Source organism: Capricornis sumatraensis, unplaced genomic scaffold (assembly GCF_032405125.1).
Source record: "Capricornis sumatraensis isolate serow.1 unplaced genomic scaffold, serow.2 scaffold3, whole genome shotgun sequence".
NCBI classification, from domain to species: Eukaryota; Metazoa; Chordata; class Mammalia; order Artiodactyla; family Bovidae; genus Capricornis; species Capricornis sumatraensis.
The window spans coordinates 6,830,095-6,850,229 of record NW_027184614.1 but is presented as its reverse complement, the minus strand read 5'-3'; the positions used below and the strand labels follow the sequence as shown (position 1 = coordinate 6,850,229).

Sequence of the window (20,135 nt, the reverse complement as noted above, 5' to 3'; positions counted from 1 at the left end):
GAGAAGAAAAGGAGATGCAGATGTAGAGAACAGACTGGTGGACACAGTGGGAGAAGGAGAGAGGGCAAATTGGCAAAGCAGCACTGACATATATACAGTATTACGCATAAAATAGACAACTAGTGGGAAGCTGCTGTATTAAAGAGACAGCCCAGCCTGGTTGGTGCTCTATGACAATCTAGAAGGCTGGACTGAAGGTTTGAGAGAGGCTCAAGAGGGAGGGTACACATATATGTGTGTGTGTGTGTGTGTGTGTGTGTGTGTGTGTGTGTGTGTGTGTGTGTGTGTGTGTGTGTGTGTGTGTGTGTGTGTGTGTGTGTGTGTGTGTGTGTGTGTGTGTGTGTGTGTGTGTGTGTATACATGACTAAATATATACATATATACATATATACATGACTATATATATACATATATGACTAAATCTTGTTGATGTACCACAACCACCTCAAGACTGTAAAGCAATTATCTTTATTTTTAAAGGTAAAAATAAACTAATTAAATAAAATCACACCAAAAATATAAAATGCCTAAGAATAAACTTAACTAAGGAGGTGAAAAGGTTATACTCTGAAAATTATAAAATACTGACAAAACAAAAAGAAATAGATGATACAAAGAAATAAAAGATATCCCATGTACATAAGTTTTGAAGAATTAATATTATTAAAATGTTCACGTCATCAAAAGCAATCTATAAGTTTAATTCAATCCCTATCAAAATACTCATGACATTTTTCATAGAACTAGAGCATATAATCCTAAAATTTACATGGAACCGCAAAAGACCCTGAACAGCCAAAGCACTTTTGAGGAAAAAAAAAAGAACAAAACAGGAAGTGTCACACTCCCTGACTAAAAGCCTATCATCATCAAAACAGCATGGTACTGGCACAAAATCAGACACATAGATCAATGGAACAGAATAAAGAGTCCAGAAATAAAGTTGTGCATCTGTGGTCAATCTACAACAAAGGAGGGAGGAATACACAAAGTATAAAAACCAGTCTTTTCCACAAGTGGTGCTGGGAAAACTGAACAGTTAACATGTAACAGAATGAGATTAGAACAGTTTCTCACACTTCACACTAAAATAAACTAAAAAATAGAGACCCCAAACCATAAAACTCCTAGGAAAAAACATAGGCTCTGACACAAATTGTAGAAATATTTTTTGGATCTGTTTTCTAAGGAAAGGAAACAAAAGCAAAAATAAACAAACGGGATCTAATTTTACTTAAAAACTTCTGCACAGCAAAAGAAATCACTGACATAATGATAAGACAACCTGCTGAATGGGAGAACATATTTGCAAATGATACATCTGATAAGCCATTATCATTTACATAAATACATAAACAGCTCATACAATATCAAAAACCTGATTGAAAAATGAGCGGAAAGTCTGAATAGACATTTTCCAAAGACAATATACAGATGGTCAAAAGACACATGAAAAGATGCTAAACATCTGTAATTTTCATAGAAAAGCAAAGCAAAACCACAGTGAGATATCATTTCACACCTGTAAAAATGGTTACCACCAAAAAGTCTACAAATAACAACTGTTGGCAAAGATGTGGAAAAAAGGAAACATTCCTACACTGTTGGTAGGAATATAACTTGATACAGTCACTATACGAAACAATATGGAGGTTTCTCAAAAACTTGAAAATAGAACTACCAGCAAGTCCCCTCCTGGGTACACATCTGAAGAAAATGAAAACACTAATTTGAAAATGCATGCATTTGAATGTTCACAGCAGTATTACTCATAATAACCAAGACACAGAAGCAACTAAAGTGTCCGTAACAGTTGAGTGAATAAAGAAGATGTGTTTTATCTATACAATGGAATATTGGATGGTGGTGATATATATGTCTGTGCTCAGTCACATTCAACTCTTTGCAACCCTCTTTGTAGCCCACCAGGCTCCTCCGTCCATGGGATTTTCCCAGCACGAATCCTGGAGAGGGTTGCCATTTCCTCCTCCAGGGATCTTCCCAACCCAGGGATCAAACCATGTCTTTTGCATTGCAGGCGGAATCTTTACTACTGAGCCGCCAGGGAAGACCCCACAATGGAATACTACTCAGTCATACAAAACAATGAGATTCTGCCATTGACAACAACATGGATGGACCTAGAGGGTATTATATAAGCTAAGGGAAGCAAGTCAGACAAAGAAAAATATTCTACATGGTTGGAAAAAGACTCTGATGCTGGGAGGGATTGGGGGCAGGAGGAGAAGGGGATGACAGAGGATGAGATGGCTGGATGGCATCACTGACTCGATGGACGTGAGTTTGAGTGAACTCCGGAGTTGGTGATGGACAGGGAGGCCTGGCGTGCTGCGATTCATGAGGTCGCAAAGAGTTGGACACGACTGAGCGACTGAACTGAACTGAACTTATATGTGGAATCTAAAAAAGAAAACAAACTAGTGAATATAGCAAAACAAAAACAGACTCAGGTATAGAGAACAGACTGGTGGTTACCAGTGGGGAAAAGGAGGGGAGAGAAGGGATTGAGGTAGGGGATGAGAAATACAAACTAGTATGTATAAAATGGCTAGCCTACATATTGTACAGCAGAGGGAAATATAGTCATTACTCTGTAGACTTTAAATGGAGTATAAACTATAAACTGTTGAGTCTCTATGTTGTACACCTGAAACTAATAACATATTATAAATTAACCATTCAATTTAAAAATTTTTAATTAAAGTTTTCTTTTCATATGCTTTGCAATGATTAGTTAGAAACCCTAGACTAGCCAGTCCAACAGAAATGTAATACAAGTCAGAATTTTCTAGTAATCCCATTTAAAAATAAACAACTGAAATTAATTTAATAGAATTAAGTAGAATTCTATTTAACCCAAAATATCCAATATTATAGAATAATAAAAATCATTTCTAAATGTAATATTTTTAAAACTTATATTTAACATTTTTTTGGTAATAAGTCTTGAAAATCCATTATGTATTTTCCATTTACAGAGCATCTCAAACAGACTAGCCAAATATGACTAGTGGCTACCATATTGGACAGAGCAGCCTTATACCATTCACAATTCTGATAAATTACTTGCTCTTTTCCTTCCTGTAAAAACTTGCAGAAAAAGCTTTAAATGTTCTCTGTAGAAAACAAAGCAATAATGAGGGGCAGGGAATATATTCACCATGTGCTATATGCTAAGTTGCTTCAGTCAGTCTGATTCTGTGCAATCCTATGAACTACAGACTGCCAGGCTCATCTGTCCATGGGATTCTCCAGACGAGAATACTGGAGTGGGTTGCCATTTCCTTACTCAGGGGATCTTCCTGACCCAGTAACTGAACCCACATCTCTTAAGTCTCCTGCAATGGCAGGCAAGTTCTTTACTACTAACACCACCTGGGTACCCCTATACACAACTGAAAAATAAAAATATGTTAAAGTAATAGTACCTTCTTAGTTCATTCATGACTTTAAAAGCTTTCTTCATATGCCAAGGATTCACTGTCACCGGGCAGTGTTTTTCAGTATTATCATCTTTTGAATCGAGAGGCTTCTGATGACCCTGATTTGTGCATCTGTACATAAAAGAAAATAACAAAACACAGAAAAAGATCTTATTAAAGACAGTTTAGTTCAGACTTATCAGGTTACAAGAGATACAATGAACACACCTCTCCCCCACTTACTTAGAGGATGTCTCACAGTATATTCCAACATAGGACTAAACGACAATTCAGAACACTTTCTGATGGTCACTGTGATTTTAACCAAAAAAGTAGGTAATTACCTCCCTCGTGTCAAAACTCTCTCAAAGATGAGCACAGAAAATTCAGTAAAATGGTTCATCTAAGCTAAGTCGCTTCAGTCGTGTCCAACTCTGTGTGACCCCATAGACGGCAGCCCACCAGGCTCCCCCATCCTTGAGATTTTCTAGGCAAGAATACTGGAGTGGGTTCCCATTTCCTTCTCCAATGCATGAAAGTGAAAAGTGAAAGTGAAGTCGCTCAGTCATGTCTGACTCTTAGCGACCTCATGGACTGCAGCCTACCAGGCTCCTCTGTCCATGGGATTTTCCAGGCAAGAGTACCGGAGTGGGGTGCCATTGCCTTCTCCAGATACCTTCAAAAGAAATGCTGAGAAATGATCTTCCCTGTTGGAAATTAACCTGCTTTTTACATTCTGCAGTAGGCCTATTTACAAACCAAGACAGGAACTGGTTCATATTTTGTACATACTTCAGAAGCTTAGAATCTGAACTGAACTTTGTTCTCTATTGCAAGGTTATTTACAACATATATTTCAGACCTATTTTAATTCTTTACTGAGTATTAACTTATAGGCAGCCTCTGTACTATATTTTTTTTCATTGTTTCTTTAATCCTCATAACTCTGTAAGCTAATTACTATCACCAAAAAACATAAAGAGACTGAGGCAGAAAATAATCTGGGCAACTTGATAAATGGTAGAGCTGGATAACAGTGTGGCCAGTTTGACTCTCAAGTCCATTCTTTTCACTAATGTTAGATACCATTTCCTGCATTAAGCAGTGGATAGTTAATTCCATAGTTATATGGAATTTGTTAAGAGTAGAAAGCTATTAGTATGGCTGTGTAAATTATTATTTCAAGATCTGGGAACCAAAAAATTAACAAATCAAATCAGGATGTCACTGTGGGAAGGGTTAACCACATATGGGTAGACACAAGGAACTCTTTGAGATGGCTGCACAGTTCTAGAAATTTACTGACAATTATAATGGCTGAATTTTATGGTATGCAAATTATACCTTAATAAAGCTATTAAATAAAAATATTAGGATACTAAATTAAGCCCCCCAAAATGCATTCTTTTATATACATCACACACAGAACAAAAGGCAAACATCATTAGTATTGCACCATTTCTCTTCATGCCACTTCCTTTCCTAATGATAATTCATTCTTTAAATATTATTTTATAACTTCAGCATCTAATTTTTGGCACTATGTACCAAGCACTATTTTAGGCACTAGGCCCTAGGAACATTTCAATAAACAGAACAAAAATTCCAGGCTTCATGGAATTTGTAGTTGGGGGCGGGGTGGGGGTGGGGGTGGGGGGTGGTAATGATATACACAACAGACCAGTAAACAGCATGCTAGAAAATAAGAACTATGGAAAAAAGAAAATGTGTCGGGTAAAGAGTCAGGAATATGGGCGTGATGGAACTTATAGTATTAAACAGGGTGATCAGGGCAGGCTGAATTGAGAACTGAGATTAGAACAAGGACCAGGAGGTGGAAAATGGCCAAGATGGAAGAAATAACTAGAGCAAAAAGGCCACTATGCACCTCACATGTTCCAGGATGTGAGAGCAGGGCTGGAGAATGGAGCGGTGATTGCATGTCTACTCCAAGGCCTCGTATATGTGTGTGTGTGTCTACTCCAAGGCCTCATATATGTGTATGTGTGTGTGTGTCTACTCTGAGGCCTCATGTATGTGCGTGAACACACAGAAGGATGAGTTACACCTGGCCTAAGAGAAAGAGCTAGGAAGTCTAGAAGCCAAGAGAGAAAGAATATCTAGATCTGACAGAGGAAAGTGGGGACACTCCTAATAGTATGAGACATATTCTCATAATGCCATTTCTACCACTACTTTATTAAGAAAACAGTAGGAAAAGGGAAAATTATGTAGATACATCCAACCTACACAAACTTTCTTACCCTGTAACACTGAATACCCACATATGTAGCAAGTTGACGATATTTATATATGCTTCAAATTTAATTACTTAAGCTTACAACAGAGGGAAAATACAATATTGAGGACTGGCAAAACTATCACCTAAGGCCTTTCAATGCTCACAATGGAAACAAAAGCAACTCTGCCCTATAAAGAATATCACTAAGAGTCATGAGTATTTATATTTGCTAAGAAATTGGAATTAAAACTTACTGCATTTAAGAATTCACTTTAAGACAGATACCATTCAACAACCAATGTCTATATTGCTGCTTTCTTAAAGCTATTTTTAGCTCTTGCTTTTCTAATGTACTCCAGAAACTCTGCAAAGAAAAGATTCTATTCAAAAGCTTAAAGGAATAACTAAGGAATAACACTGCTTCTTTTAAGTGTTGTCTGTATTGAAAGTCCCTTTCAAATGCAGAACCCTGCCAGAGGTCTACATTTCTGACACTAAACTCCTGTCCACAATTTTCTAATTCCTATTCGATTTTGTGTCACATGGTCTCTGGTTCAGAAGCAGAACTGAGTAACAGAAAACAACACAACATGTCTAAAACTACAAATATAGAAGAAGAACACCCACTAGGAAGCAGTAAAATAGGAGGGAAATTTCTACCTTTTAAGTTACATTATAAGTGCAGTTGGAGTAGGAAATAGCAACCTACTCCAGTAATCTTGCCTGGAAAATTTCCATGGACAGAGGAGCCTGGCAGGCTACAGTCAGTTCAGTTCAGTCACCCAGTCGTGTCCGACTCTTTGCCACCCCACGAATCGCAGCATGCCAGGGCTCCCTGTCCATCACCAACACCTGGAGTTCACTCAAACTCACGTCCATCGAGCCGGTGATGCCATCCAGCCATCTCATCCTCTGTCGTCCCCTTCTCCTCCTGCCCCCAATCCCTCCCAGCATCAGTCTTTTCCAATGAGCCAACTCTTCACATGAGGTGGCCAAAGTACTGGAGTTTCAGCTTTAGCATCATTCCTTCCAAAGAAATCCCAGGGCTGATCTTTAGAATGGACTGGTTGGATCTCCTTGCAGTCCAAGGGACTCTCCAGAGTCTTTTCCAACACCACAATTCAAAAGCATCAATTTTTCGGCGCTCAGCTTTCTTCACAGTCCAACTCTCACATCCATACATGACCACAGGAAAAACCATAGCCTTGACTAGACAGACCTTTGTTGGCAAAGTAATGTCTCTGCTTTTGAATATGCTATCTAGGTTGGTCATAACTTTTCTTCCAAGGAGTCAGCGTCTTTTAATTTCATGGCTGCAGTCACCATCTGCAGTGATTTTGGAGCCCAACAAAATAAAGTCAATGGGATTACAAAGAATCGGACACAACTGAGCACACACACACAGAAGTGCAGTTACACCTTCTCCCTGCTTCCCTTGAGAAGCAAAGTGCTAACCTTTTCCAGAAAAGCTCCTCACTATGAAAACCTTTAAAGTATCTAAAGGAGATACTTTTTCAAAGTTCTTTCACTTTTAAGACTTTCCCCAAAATCTACATCCCATAACCAGGGTTAAAATTACCCAGCAGCCTGTTGTTACAATACATACTCTACAACTGTTGAGTTCTCAAGGGTTTGGATCCCAGAACACTTCTAACAGACAATCCTGAAGCCTTCCTTCCACGACTAACTCTTCTACAAACTCCCAGTTGTAGGCAAGCTTGGCTTCTCAGACCACCTTTCTAACTCTGCTTAAAAACATACTACTGCCAATAACTGATTCTCAGAGAGGAGGCCAATAAAGACTTTTATATGGGTTGTCTCCTTCAAACAGTCAGGATTCCACAATCAAGCAAAGGTTTAAGTCTACTGCAAAAATTTTGAGGAAATCTGTGAAATAACATAGTTTCCTTAGATGCATTTTATTTGTTCTGGAATAGCACTTTCCAGGGAGAAGGAAATGGCAACCCACTCCACTATTTTTGCCTGGAGAATCCCATGGACAGATGAGCCTGGTGGGCTCTTGTCCATAGGGTCACAGAGAATCGGACATGACTGAAGCAACTTAGTGGCAGCAGCAGCATTTTCCAATGGAGGATGGAGGGGATAGAAGGACTACATGACCCAAGCAATTTTTCTAAACTACACATAATCATCCTTCTTCCTGTGAAGATTCAGGCAAGTCCCTTTTACAGGTCTAAGTATACCAGAATGACAGCATCTCCAGGAATAGGGGTGAAAGGCAGTTATGTATAATTAAAAAAAAGTGGGGGGGAGTGATGTAATATGCTCCACCACCCACTTACCTCCCACCACAGGTCAATCATCTCAGATTGAGAACAAACACATTAGGAAACAGTGGTTGTTTACGCTTTCAAGGTTTTTTTGGTGGAAATAATGCTGTAAGTCATGTGAGTGATGCAGCTGAAACATTTACCAGTGGACCAAACATTTTCACATTCAAGACAAACACTCAGCTCCTAGGTGGCCACTATCTTAGCTCTTTTCTTTGCCTGTTCGCCTCAAAAGCTGCAAGATTCCCCTGCCTGCAATGTCACCCACCATTACTCACAAATTTCTGCCAAGTTCACTTCAGAAGCTGTTTTCAAAGTCACCATCCATGCTGTACTGCTATGAAGTTTGTCCGTTACTTTATAGCTCTTCTATTTTCTCTGTCTTCTAAGCACACTTGCATTCAGAAGCTGATTACCGTAAGAACATTACTCCCATAACAAGTCCAGGATATGAGAAGTAGAGACGCAACCGTAACTCTCATTTTAACATTCGTTATGCCACCTATAGTTTCCCAACAAAATACCCTCACATCCTTCACCTCACCCAAATAACCACCATGTTACTTAGAGGCTGTAAAAGTGGAAGAAGGCTTTCTCCACCGGAAACATTTTGGTTTGTGGTAGAGTTGTGCTTTCAGTTTTTGCAATTAGGTACAGGCAAAAACACATACTCTGCAAATTTCCTTCAAGTGCTTAGAATTTAAACTTTTATTAGGTACACACTCAGCAGACTATCCGTAATCTATGAACATATCCTCACATTACCAAATAATGTTACCATCTGCCCTACAGACATCTAAGAACTTAAGACAGACCTTCAGGACGGAGACCTTTAGAACTGATTATGAAGCATCATGCGATTAAAAAACACCTCCCATGCAGTCACAGAACACCTTACAGATATCATAACAAAGGCACTGAATACATTAGCATAGTAGATACATTGCTAAGTTATGTTTCCAATTTCCCAGACCAAGAGAGAAAAAGTCCAGAAAAGTTGACAATGCCCAATTTTACTAAAACGGCTTACCACTTAAAGCAAAGTGCTGACCCTCCTGGAGGACAGAATGGAGGCTTACATACTGCCCTATACTCCCCCAGGATATGGTGTGCAAAACACCCACAGGATGTGAATCGGACTCTTAGGTGGAGAGGTGAATGAAGCTCTCAGAAAAAAAACGACAATAAGAGCTGTAAAATGCTCTGCTTCAGTCAGTTCAACCTTGCTCCCTCTCCCACTTTCTGTTACCTACATGACAAACAAAAGAACAAGCAAGCACTTTCTGTCCCTGACGATGACTACTATCAGAAAAGTGACCAGGGTAAAAACCCCTGCCTTCTGCAAGATCAGTCTTATTTTAAATAATGTTTTAAAAACAACTAACAAAGTTACTGTCAGAGTGGGATATATGTGAGATACTAAAATTGGGAGGAGTTTGATGATCCATTTCAAATATTTCCATGTCTTTTATCACTCATATTTCTGACCTATCTTTTGCAATTTTTCCCATTACCATCACTTGGTTGGTAAGAGGGCAGCAATATGACTTGGCAATTCAGTTGACTGGGCTACATTTTCCAACATTTGACTGAAAAGGCACTAGAAGAGGTGCAACATCAGCTAGAAAACATGAACCACAGTCCTGGCCTGTGCCAGATACTAACCAAGTGACCTTGGATTAGTCACTTAGCCTCTCCGGGCTTTAGACTGTGTACTTAAAAAATAAGGTTTTGATATTCTACAAATCTGTCTAATAAACATTATATGGAAGTCGAAGATAATACCTCACCTACAAGCCTCAGGGAGCCTTATAAACACTAAATACTATGTGAAAATATACACATAGTTACAAAAAATGTTGGGGTTAGAAGCTAAACTAAGCATGAGATATATTTTTAAGAATTTTCTTGGCCTTCCTCGTTCTTAATTGTAACACTAAATTAAAACTTACTGACAATACTCCAAACCACACCACCACTGTTAATAAATCGAGTAGGGAAGCACTGCTTAGACACCCACTAATGCCCTATACTAGGCAGAGTGAGGAATACAAAAGATGCCAAACACAGATGCCTTCTCCAGGAGGCACTTCAGAAACCACCAGGGAACAACACGATGTCAGTACACAAGTGCAAGATTCAGTTCAGTTCAGTCGCTCAGTCGTGTCCGACTCTGCCACCCCATGAATCGCAGCACGCCAGGCCTCCCTGTCCATCACCAACACCCGGAGTTCACTCAGACTCACATCCATCAAGTCAGTGATGCCATCCAGCCATCTCATCTTCTGTCGTCCCCTTCTCCTCCTGCCCCCAATCCCTCCCAGCATCAGAGTCTTTTCCAATGAGTCAACTCTTTGCATGAGGTGGCCAAAGTACTGGAGTTTCAGCTTCAGCATCATTCCCTCCAAAGAACACCCAGGCCTGATCTCCTTTAGAATGGACTGGTTGGATCTCCTTGCAGTCCAAGGGACTCAAGTGTCTTCTCCAACACCACAGTTCAAAACCATCAATTCTTCGGCGCTCAGCTTTCTTCACAGTCCAACTCTCACATCCATACATGACCACAGGAAAAACCATAGCCTTGACTAGACGGACCTTTGTTGGCAAAGCAACGTCTCTGCTTTTGAATATGCTATCTAGGTTGGTCATAACTTTTCTTCCAAGGAATAAGCGTCTTTTAATTTCATGACTGCAGTCACCATCTCCAGTGATTTTGGAGCCCAAAAACATAGGGGCTACCAATTATAAACAGTATAGGAATTGCAAAGAGGAGCTACAGTGAGCTGGAGTAAACATGGAAGACTTGTGAACAGGACAGGACTCCATCTGGGCCTTCAGTTCAGTCGCTCAGTCGTGTCCGACTCTTTGGGACCCCGTGAATCACAGCATGCCAGGCCTCCCTGTCCATCATCAACTACCGGAGTTCACCCAACTTAGAGGATTTCTAAGTTGCTTTTCTAAGGAAAATGCTGCAAACTTCTGGCCTATGATAAGGCAGAGTTTACTCTAGGAGGTTAAGGCACAAAATGATTTTGAATATATAAGATAAGCCAAAATGTTGGAGGGCTGAGACTTCCCGGCCTCAGTCTTTACAATACCTCAAGTCTTTACAATACCTGGTTTTGTAAAGTCTTTGACTTGACTCTAGATGTTAGGCAGTCAAAACAGTAGGTGAACTCAAAGGAGATGAGAGACAATCCAGGTATCAAGGGATGAAATCCTGAGTATCATCAGAGTATAAGCAATCAGAATGGACACTTGAAACCAATAATGTTCAGTTCCTGGGAGGTGATAAAATGTGGAGGATAATTAAAGAAAGAGAAATCAAAGACCGTTTCAAGGCTTTGGGTATCCAGGACCAAAAGAATGCTTATTCCATTGAGTAAGTGGAGATGTTATAAAGGGAAATCAATTTGAGAAAAAGATTATGAAAACTCAGTTTTAGACGTGCTGAATCTGATGTATGTGCTAAGGATAAGTGTACAGTAAGAAGCTCAAAATTCAAAACTGAGGCACAGATCTATAGATCAGGCTTAAGACACAGAAAGAGCCACAACTTAGTGATAAATAGTTGATTGAAAAGAACTGGCCAAGGTCTGTATCTGTGAGAAACAGTTACTGCCAATGAACAGAAGCCTTGTAAGCCAAAAAAGTGATGAGAGAGAAATTAAGAGTCACAGTCTCTCCTCTATTTGATAAGCTTAGGAATGTAATTTAACCCCTGAAAAGTAACGAGATCTACTTAGTAAAAAATCCTCCTGCAACATGGGAGACCTGGGTTCATCCCCTGGATTGGGAAGATCCTCTGGAGAAGGGAAAGGCTACCCACTCCAGTACTCTATCCTGTAGAATTCCATGGGCTGTATAGTCCATGGGGTCACAAAGAGTTGGACACAACCGAGCACCTTTCACTTCCACTTCACTTCCACACTTAATAAGGTAGGCTACTGTCAAGATTAAATGAAATAAAGTAATAAAATTAAGTAAATCTCATTTAACAACCTAAAAACAAGAGCAGGAAACCAAGAAAAAGTAGTGTCAGAGGGAGCAAGGGCCTGTTTTTCAAGACAGGATCAGTGGTCAAAACAATACTGTAGCAAATGCCCACAGCCTGCAATGTGAGAGAGAAAAGCACATAACACAAAGTACTCAGACACCCCCTCTGGAGCACCTGTATCATATATTTGTTTACTGTCAGTTTCAACCATGAGGAAAAAGACTGTTTTGTTTTCTGAGATATTTCTTTGGGAATATTCACTGGGTGCTTGGTCACCAAAGGCATCCAATAAATATGGAAAAAAAAAAAAAAAAGCCCTCCCTCAAGTTGTTGTAGTTTAGCTGCTAAGTCATGTTTGACTTTGCAACCCAATGGATGGTAGCCCACCAGGCTCCTCTGCCCATGGGATTTCCCAGGCAAGAATGCTGGAGGAGGTTGACATTTCCTTCTCCAGAGGATCTTCCCGACCCAAGGATCAAACCTCCATTGGCAGGTGGATTCTTTACCGCTGAGCCACCAGGGAAGCGTCATAAAACTACATGTATTCAATTTAAGAGGTATCCTTTAGTCTGAGATTATGCCCTTCTTTATCTTTGGGGAGAGGTGCTAAAACGTCCTTTCTTTTACAAAAAGATGATAGTTGATAATTATAACTTTTTTTTTAACTTGACAAACCAAAAAACTTAGCAATTCTATGTCGGACTCCAATTTTTTTAAAAAAATTTCTCAGTCAGTTCAGTTGCTCGGTCATGTCTGACTCTTTCTTTATGACCCCATGGACTGCAGCACACCAGACCTCCCTGTCTATCACCAACTCCCGGAGTTTACTCAAACTCACGTCCATTGAGCTGGTGATGCCATCCAACCATCTCATCCTCTGTCGTCCCCTTCTCCTCCCACTCTCAATGTTTCCCAGCATCAGGGTCTTTTTCAACTAGCCAGGTCTTCGCATCAGGTGGCCAAAGTACTGGAGTTTCAGCTTCAGCATCAGCCCTTCCAGTGAATATTCAGGAGCGATTTCCTTTAGGATGGACTGGTTAGATCTCCTTGCAGTCCAAGGGACTCTCAAGAGTCTTCTCCAACACCACAGTTCAAAAGCATCATCTTTCTTTATAGTCCAACTGTCACATACATACATGACTACTGGAAAAACAATAACTTTGATTGATGGACCTTTATTGGCAAAGTAACATCTATGCTTTTTAATATGCTGTCTAGGTTGGTCATAACTTTTCTTCCAAGGAACATTTTATGGCTGCAGTAACCATCTGCAGTGACTTTTGAGCCCCCAAAATTAAACTCTGTCACTGTTTCGCCATCTATTTGCCATGATGTGAAGCGATGGGATCAGATGCCATGATCTTAGTTTTCTGAATGTTGAGTTTTAAGCCAATTTTTTCACTCTCCTTCTTCACTTTCATCAAGAGCCTCTTTGTTCTTCTTCACTCTCTGCCACAGAGGTGGTGTCATCTGCATATGTGAGGTTATTGATATTTCTCCCAGCAATCTTGATTTTGGCTTTTGCTTCATCCAGCGCAGTATTTCTCATGATGTACTCCGCATAGAAGTTAAATAAGCAGGGTGACAATATACAGCCTTGACATACTCCTTTCCCAATTTGGAATCAGTCTGTTGTTCCATGTCCAGTTCTAACTGTTGCTTCCTGACCTGTATAAAGATTTCTCAGGAGGTAGGTAAGGTGGTCTGGTACTCCCATCTCTTTAAGAATGTTCCACAGTCTGTTGTGATCCACACAAAGGTTTTGGCATAGTCAATAGCAGTAGTAGATGTTTTTCTGGAACTCTCTTGTTTTTCAATGATCCAACTGATGTTGGCAATTTGATGTCTGGTTCCTCTGCCTTTTCTAAATCCAGCTTGAACAACTGGAAGTTCATGGTTCACGTACTGTAGAAACCTGGCTTAGAGAATTTTGAGCATTACTTTACTAGCGTGTGAGACAAGTGCAATTGTGCAGTAGTTTGAGCATTCTTTGACATTGCCTTTCTTTGGGACTGGAATGAAAACTGACTTTTTCCAGTCCTGTGGCCACTGTTGCGTTTTCCAAATTTGCTGGCATACTGAATGCAGCACTTTCACATCATCTGCTTTTAGGATCTGAGAAATTTCAGTCAGTGAAGTCCAAAAATATGAGAACCTCTGCTCTAATTCAACTGATTTTCTGGCTTCCCAAATCCCTCATAATACAGTCAACAAGATGTTAGTCTGCCTATGCTGAACATCTCTAATGTTCAAGAGCTTTCAGTGATGTGGGATCAACTGAAAAAAGGTACAGTTGTATATCTGAGGCATGTTTACTTAGCTTCATGAAGAAAAAGCAAAAAACACAAAGCCTGTAGGGAAAAAGCCAACTTGTGAAAGAGGGTCAGTAGAGAAAGGAAGGCCAAGAAAACTTTTCAGTTAGTTCAAAGGGATGCACTCTGTGCTATACTCATAGTCTTCCCTCAACTTAGTGATTATAAAAATCTTCACAAAAATAACTATAAAGGCTAGAAATGTATAAAACACTCATGAGGTCAGGGGTGATCAGCTTACACTTCCTTTCACACATCTCAGTACTGCTTAAGACGACTCATTTGCTAACCTATATAAATTTCAGTTGAACACTTTTCAGGTTCAATCAGAGGCAAATATCCCATGGTTTTAATATTGCCCAGACCCAAAAATATAACAGAATCTAAAAGACACATATACTCAAGGATGCAAAAAACAACAAACAGAGATATAAAGTCCATGACAATCAACATGAGAATCAAAAAGTATGAGAAGAGCTTGAAGGCAAGGAGTAGAGAGAGGAGAAGAAAAAAAAAAAAAAAAAAACCTAAATTTCAACAAGCCCATCTAAAGGAACCAGAGACCTGGACACAGTCGCCTCCAACCTTCCAAGACGTAACAGACTGAAAAGGAGCAAGGTGGGATTTGAAAATGATGCAAAACTGGTTGTTAAAAAAAATCACAAGCAAAAGTATAATACTCAGTACCAGGTAGAGACAGGCATTTCAAATATTTGGAGAAACAAATATTTGCACAAATAAAAAGACAGTCATACAAAGAGGATGTGAGTCCCCGCTTCCAACCACATCATCCAAAGCACGTAGGTCCCCATCAACCAACTTTCTTTGCATTTAAGCTCAGGCTAAAAATCTAACCTTATGAAAAGCTGAGCCCTCTCAATAACCGACACTGGCCTCCTAGCCCAGTTCTAGCACAGCGAGGCCCAGCAAAGTTCCTTCCCTAAGAACTGTCATTTCTCAAATCCAGCACCCATGAGTCAGTGCCGAAGGAAAAAACAAAGTTATTGGGAGCGGAGGCAAAGAGGCCAAGGGGTGGGAAGAAAAACTATTTTTGATGTACAGAAAGGTAAAAAACACTCCAGTTCTGGAATTATAGTATTCCTAGATAGACCAAATGAAAATAAAACCTATTTCTATTTATCATTAAATGAACAGAAATAAAAGTCTACCAACTTAAGCCACCAATGACTGAAAGGAGTTTTTTGGTTTTAACTTTTTTTCACCCCTGGTTTTCCATTACATCTCAGCCTCTCATTGTTGCAGCTCTACTGATGAAGCCTTAATAGCAAAGAACTATGCTGGACACCAAAATTCTGCTTAGTTGATCTGTATTAGATTCAGTTTATCAGTATTTGCACGCACACATTTATTTCATTTTTCATTACTTATATTTAAATGATGTGTAATGTTCTTTTCCTCCCTTCAGAGCCTGCTTTCCCAAACCTTTTTCTCGTCTGCATTCTAAGGTACCCTTTTTCTTTCCTTCAGTTCACTTTGCTACCAAAGCAAAACAGGGTCTGCAGGGAACTGATATAAACGGGGCAGGTTTATGGCAAATAATACCCTACTTAAGATATCCTTTATACCATGTGTTGTCTACAGTCAGGTAGCAATTCCTTTTATGCCTCTGAGCCTGAGCAGAACCCATGTGCTGACGCTATGCTCACATTGTTGATGCTAACCACCACCATCATGTTTCCTAGAGGTTCAGGAGTGTTCCCAAACCTGCTGAACAACATGAACATATCACAAAGTCCTCAAAGCCATACCATCATCAAGCAACTGAGCTCTTGTTCCTACCAGTCCAGGAATTCAAGAGTCTCAGGTACTCCTTAATCCCCATGACCTGGTTCTACTCAAGCTAAAAATTCTGTAAAGCATTTTTAGAAACTGTAGTTTCAGAATTCTATTAGCTCTCCTAAAAGGACTCAACATCAAACAAACTTTCAGCCCAAAACAAATTTAGCTGGCATTCTGCCAAATAGCTATAAAAGGCTGCTGTTGTACAACTGCCCTGAAATGAAGCTGGCCAAATCTAAATGAAAAATGATAAAGCTCCAAGAATAAGCGGTCATAAAAAGATACATGGTTCCTCAGAAGAAATTTGCTGGCGGTTTGAAACCTCAGATTCAAAGGGCTCTTGTCCCTTTATAAAGATTAAACTAAATAAAGTAAATCAAACTTGAAATGTTCAAAATTCCTGGGGATTAATAGTCCACTTTTAACAAAATGCTAAAAGAAAAATCTTGTATTGAATAATGCAGTTTCTTCAATGTCTCCCAAGTAACTGTTCAGCTTATTTTGGAAGCAATTTTGTTGCAGGTCTTGAATGTACTTGGGTACCAAGGAAAAGACACCTGTGCCTGGCAGGTCGTACATTACTAATTCGCCCAAGGTGCCAGAGAAACAGAAAATGCTGTGATTTCTGGACACGATTTTCTGCTGTGCCAGGTAAAAGAGGTCACATGCCCTGTACAGCCACGGTTCAGCTTTTTCCGAGCGATGTGCAAGCTCCTCGGACAGAATTTTGCTAGGAATTCGGAGAAACAGGCAAGCTGAGAGGAATTCCTCTCGGCACCGGTGTCTGTACTTTGCAGCTTCCTTTTCCGACGGCCTCGCGCGCATCCTGTGTCTCCATCCCGCCGATGCTCGGCCCTCACTGGGCTCCAGCTAGCCAGCGGAAGACCCTCACTACAGCCCCGCGCGGCGACGCCCCGCCCGCGGGTCAGCTGGGTGCCGCCTGCCGCCCGGCCCGGCCGCTACGGCCCCGCCCGCTGCCCTTCCGCTCACTCACGCGGGAGGCCGCGGCGGCGTCTCCATGGCGGCTCCTCTCGGGCTTCAGCTCTACGGCGCCCGCCGCCGCCAGCACCATTCCAGCTGCGGACGCCTGCCCCGCCCGCCCGTCGCGCCGCGTCCCATCCGCCCGGGCGCCAGCCCACCGCCGCCCCGCACCCGCGCCTGCACCGGCACCCGCTCCAGAAGCGGCCCCGCTTGCCGGCCCAGCTCTGCAGCCGCACTTCGCGGGCGCTCTCCGCCTGCCGGCGATGCTGGGGGCGGAGCGGCAGGAGGGCACTTCCGGGTGTGACGCGCCCTCAAGACCCCGCCCCGCCTCTTCCTGCCGCTGCCGAGTGGGCTCCCAGGGTGGGTTCTCCTGCCCGAACCCTTGAGCGGGAGACGTGAGGGCGGGGTCCGGCCGAAAAGCGCGTGGTCCCGGCGTTTGGCGTTCCCTGACTGCTCCACTCCACAGGCGCGTTTGTTTTGTCCTCTCGCAGTTTGCCGCCAGGTAGGCGGGAGGAGTGGGCGTAGCCGATCCTTCCTTTACAGATAGTGAAACTGAGGCAAGAAGAAATGGCTCGCCTGTCCAGAGTCCCAAGCAGGAACTGGAGCCTCACTTCTCAGGCTGTGATCCCCTCGTTGCACTTACTGGGAGAGATCTACAGCACTGTAATGGGATGCAGAGAAAAATTAGGTATCCGTGCCCGCGCACCTGCCTGCCATGAAAATACCGAATAGTCAGGTGAGACCGGAAGCTAAATGGTGGTCAAGGAGTGAAGTCGCTCAGTCGTGTCCGACTCTTCGTGATCCCATGGACTGTAGTCCTACCAAGCTTCTGTGTCCATGGGATTTTCCAGGCAAGAGTACTGGAGTGGGTTGCCATTTCCTTCTCCAGGGGATCATTCCTGACCCAGGGATCGAACCCAGGTCTCCTGCATTGCAGGCAGACGCTTTACCTTCTGAGCCACTAGGGAAAGGCCTCTCAAAATATGTCATATAGAAGAGATGGAAGAAAGCGAATCTTGAGTAAATCAGAGTGCTCAGGGAAGAGGGAAGAGCAGTGCAAAGACTCCTGGACCTTGAAGAAATGAAAGAGTACAGTGCAGCTGATGGTCCCCCAAGTATGCCGCTGGGCAGTGGTAGGATCTGGGAACTTGTTAGAAAGGCAAATTCTCGAGGCCCATTTCAGATCTGAATCAGAAGTTCTGAGAATGAAACCCAGCAGCCTGTGCTGTGACAAGCCTTCCAGAGGATACTAAGGTTTAAGGACCTCTCTGGCATCTGAGCAGTCAGGACAGGAGACAGTGGAAGGAGATGGTGTCCCGCGTGTAGTCCCCCTGGTAGGTCTTTGAAAAGATTTCAGCTTTTATTGGAAAGAGAAACAAATGCTGTGAGCAAGGTGATCGGATCACTAAAAGGATGACTTTGCTGGGATTTGTTTTAAAATCCTCCACCAAAAAAGGGAGGGTAGGGAATGCAAGAAAGAAGATGGCAAAAATGTTAATTTTTGTTGCTGAGTGATAAGTGCACAGGGTTAGTCATTTATGTGTAAGCTGATTCTTCTGTTGCTATATGAGCCACAGATCCAAGAAAGCAAACAAAAAATTACCTGCTGGGATGATCAAAGTGATAGAAGTTTATAGATTCTGTTTTTTCAGAAAATATAAAGCAGGTCAGAATTACTGATAGATTAAACATGAGTATAAGAGACCAGAGTGAAAGATGATCTCAAGTTTTGTTCTGGGCTCTTAGGAGAGTGGAGTTGACATTTACTGAGATTGAGAAAATAAAGAAGAAACAGATTTTATGTGGAGAGGGGAGTATTTGTCAGTTCTGATTTAAACATAGTTAAATCTGAGGTGTCCATTAAGTATCCATGTGTGGATAGGTGTAGACATTTAGATATCTGGAGTGAACTAAGCCAGAAAGAAAAACACCAGTACAGTATACTAACGCATATATATGGAATTTAGAAAGATGGTAACGATAACCCTGTATGTGAGACAGCAAAAGAGACACAGATGTATAGAACAGTCTTTTGGACTCTGTGGGAGAGAGGGTGGGATTATTTGGGAGAATGGCATTGAAACATGTATAATATAAGAAACAAATGGCCAGTCTAGGTTCAATACAGGATACTTGGGGCTGGTGCACTGGGATGACCCAGAGAGATGGTATGGGGAGGGAGGTGGGAGAGGGGTTCAGGATTGGGGACACATGTACACCCATGGCAGATTCATGTTGATGTATGGCAAAATCAATACAATACTGTAAAGTTAAAAAAAAAAAACGACAACAAAATAAACTTCCTGCTTTATAAGGTCATTGTAAGAATTAAAATAATCTATTATAAGTATATGGCACTGTGTATAATGGAATCATTTCATAAATCTTCATTGATATCATTCAGTTCAGTTCAGTTGCTCAGTCCTGTCTGACTCTTTGGGAGCCCATGTATTGCAGCACGCCAGGCTTCCCTGTCTGTCACCAACTCCCAGAGCTTGCTCAAACTCATGTCCATTGAGTTGGTGATGCCATCCAACCATCTCATCCTCTGTCGTCCCCTTCTCCTCCGACCTTCAGTCTTTCCCAGCATCACGGTCTTTTCTAAGGAGTCAGTTCTTCACATCAGGTGGCCAAATCATTGGCGCTTCAGCTTTAGCACCAGTCGTTCCTGTGAATATTCAGGACTGATTTAGGATGGACTGGTTGGATCTCCTTGCAGTCCAAGGGACTCTCAAGAGTCTTTTCCAACACCACAGTTCAAAAGCATCAGTTTTTCATTATTCAGCTTTCTTTATGGTCCAACTCTCACATCCATACATGACTACTGGAAAAACCATAGCCTTGACTAGACGAACCTATGTCAGCAAAGTAATGTCTCTGCTATTAAATACGCTGTCTAGGTTTGTCATAGCTTTTCTTTCAAAGAGCAAGCATCATTTAATTTCAAGGCTGCAGTCACCATCTGCAGTGATTTTGGACCCCAAGAAAATAATGTCTGTCACTGTTTCCATTGTTTCCCCATCTGTTTGCCATGAAGTGATGGGACCAGATGCCATGATCTTAGTTTTT

The 20,135-nt window shown here is 41.5% G+C and overlaps 1 protein-coding gene across 1 annotated transcript in view; it reads right to left on the bottom strand.

Moving 5' to 3' along the window:
• The window catches only part of LOC138072335 (kelch-like protein 2), a 159,211-nt gene extending 142,001 nt beyond the window's left edge, over positions 1–17,210 (bottom strand). The window contains exons 1-2 of the mRNA XM_068963435.1: positions 17,080–17,210; positions 3,450–3,575 (exon numbers count right to left, since the gene is read on the bottom strand). Coding sequence (XP_068819536.1) covers positions 3,450–3,575; positions 17,080–17,105 — 152 coding nt within the window. The 5' untranslated portion in view covers positions 17,106–17,210. The remainder of the gene's footprint in view (positions 1–3,449; positions 3,576–17,079) is intronic.
• Positions 17,211–20,135: the final 2,925 nt, after the last annotated feature.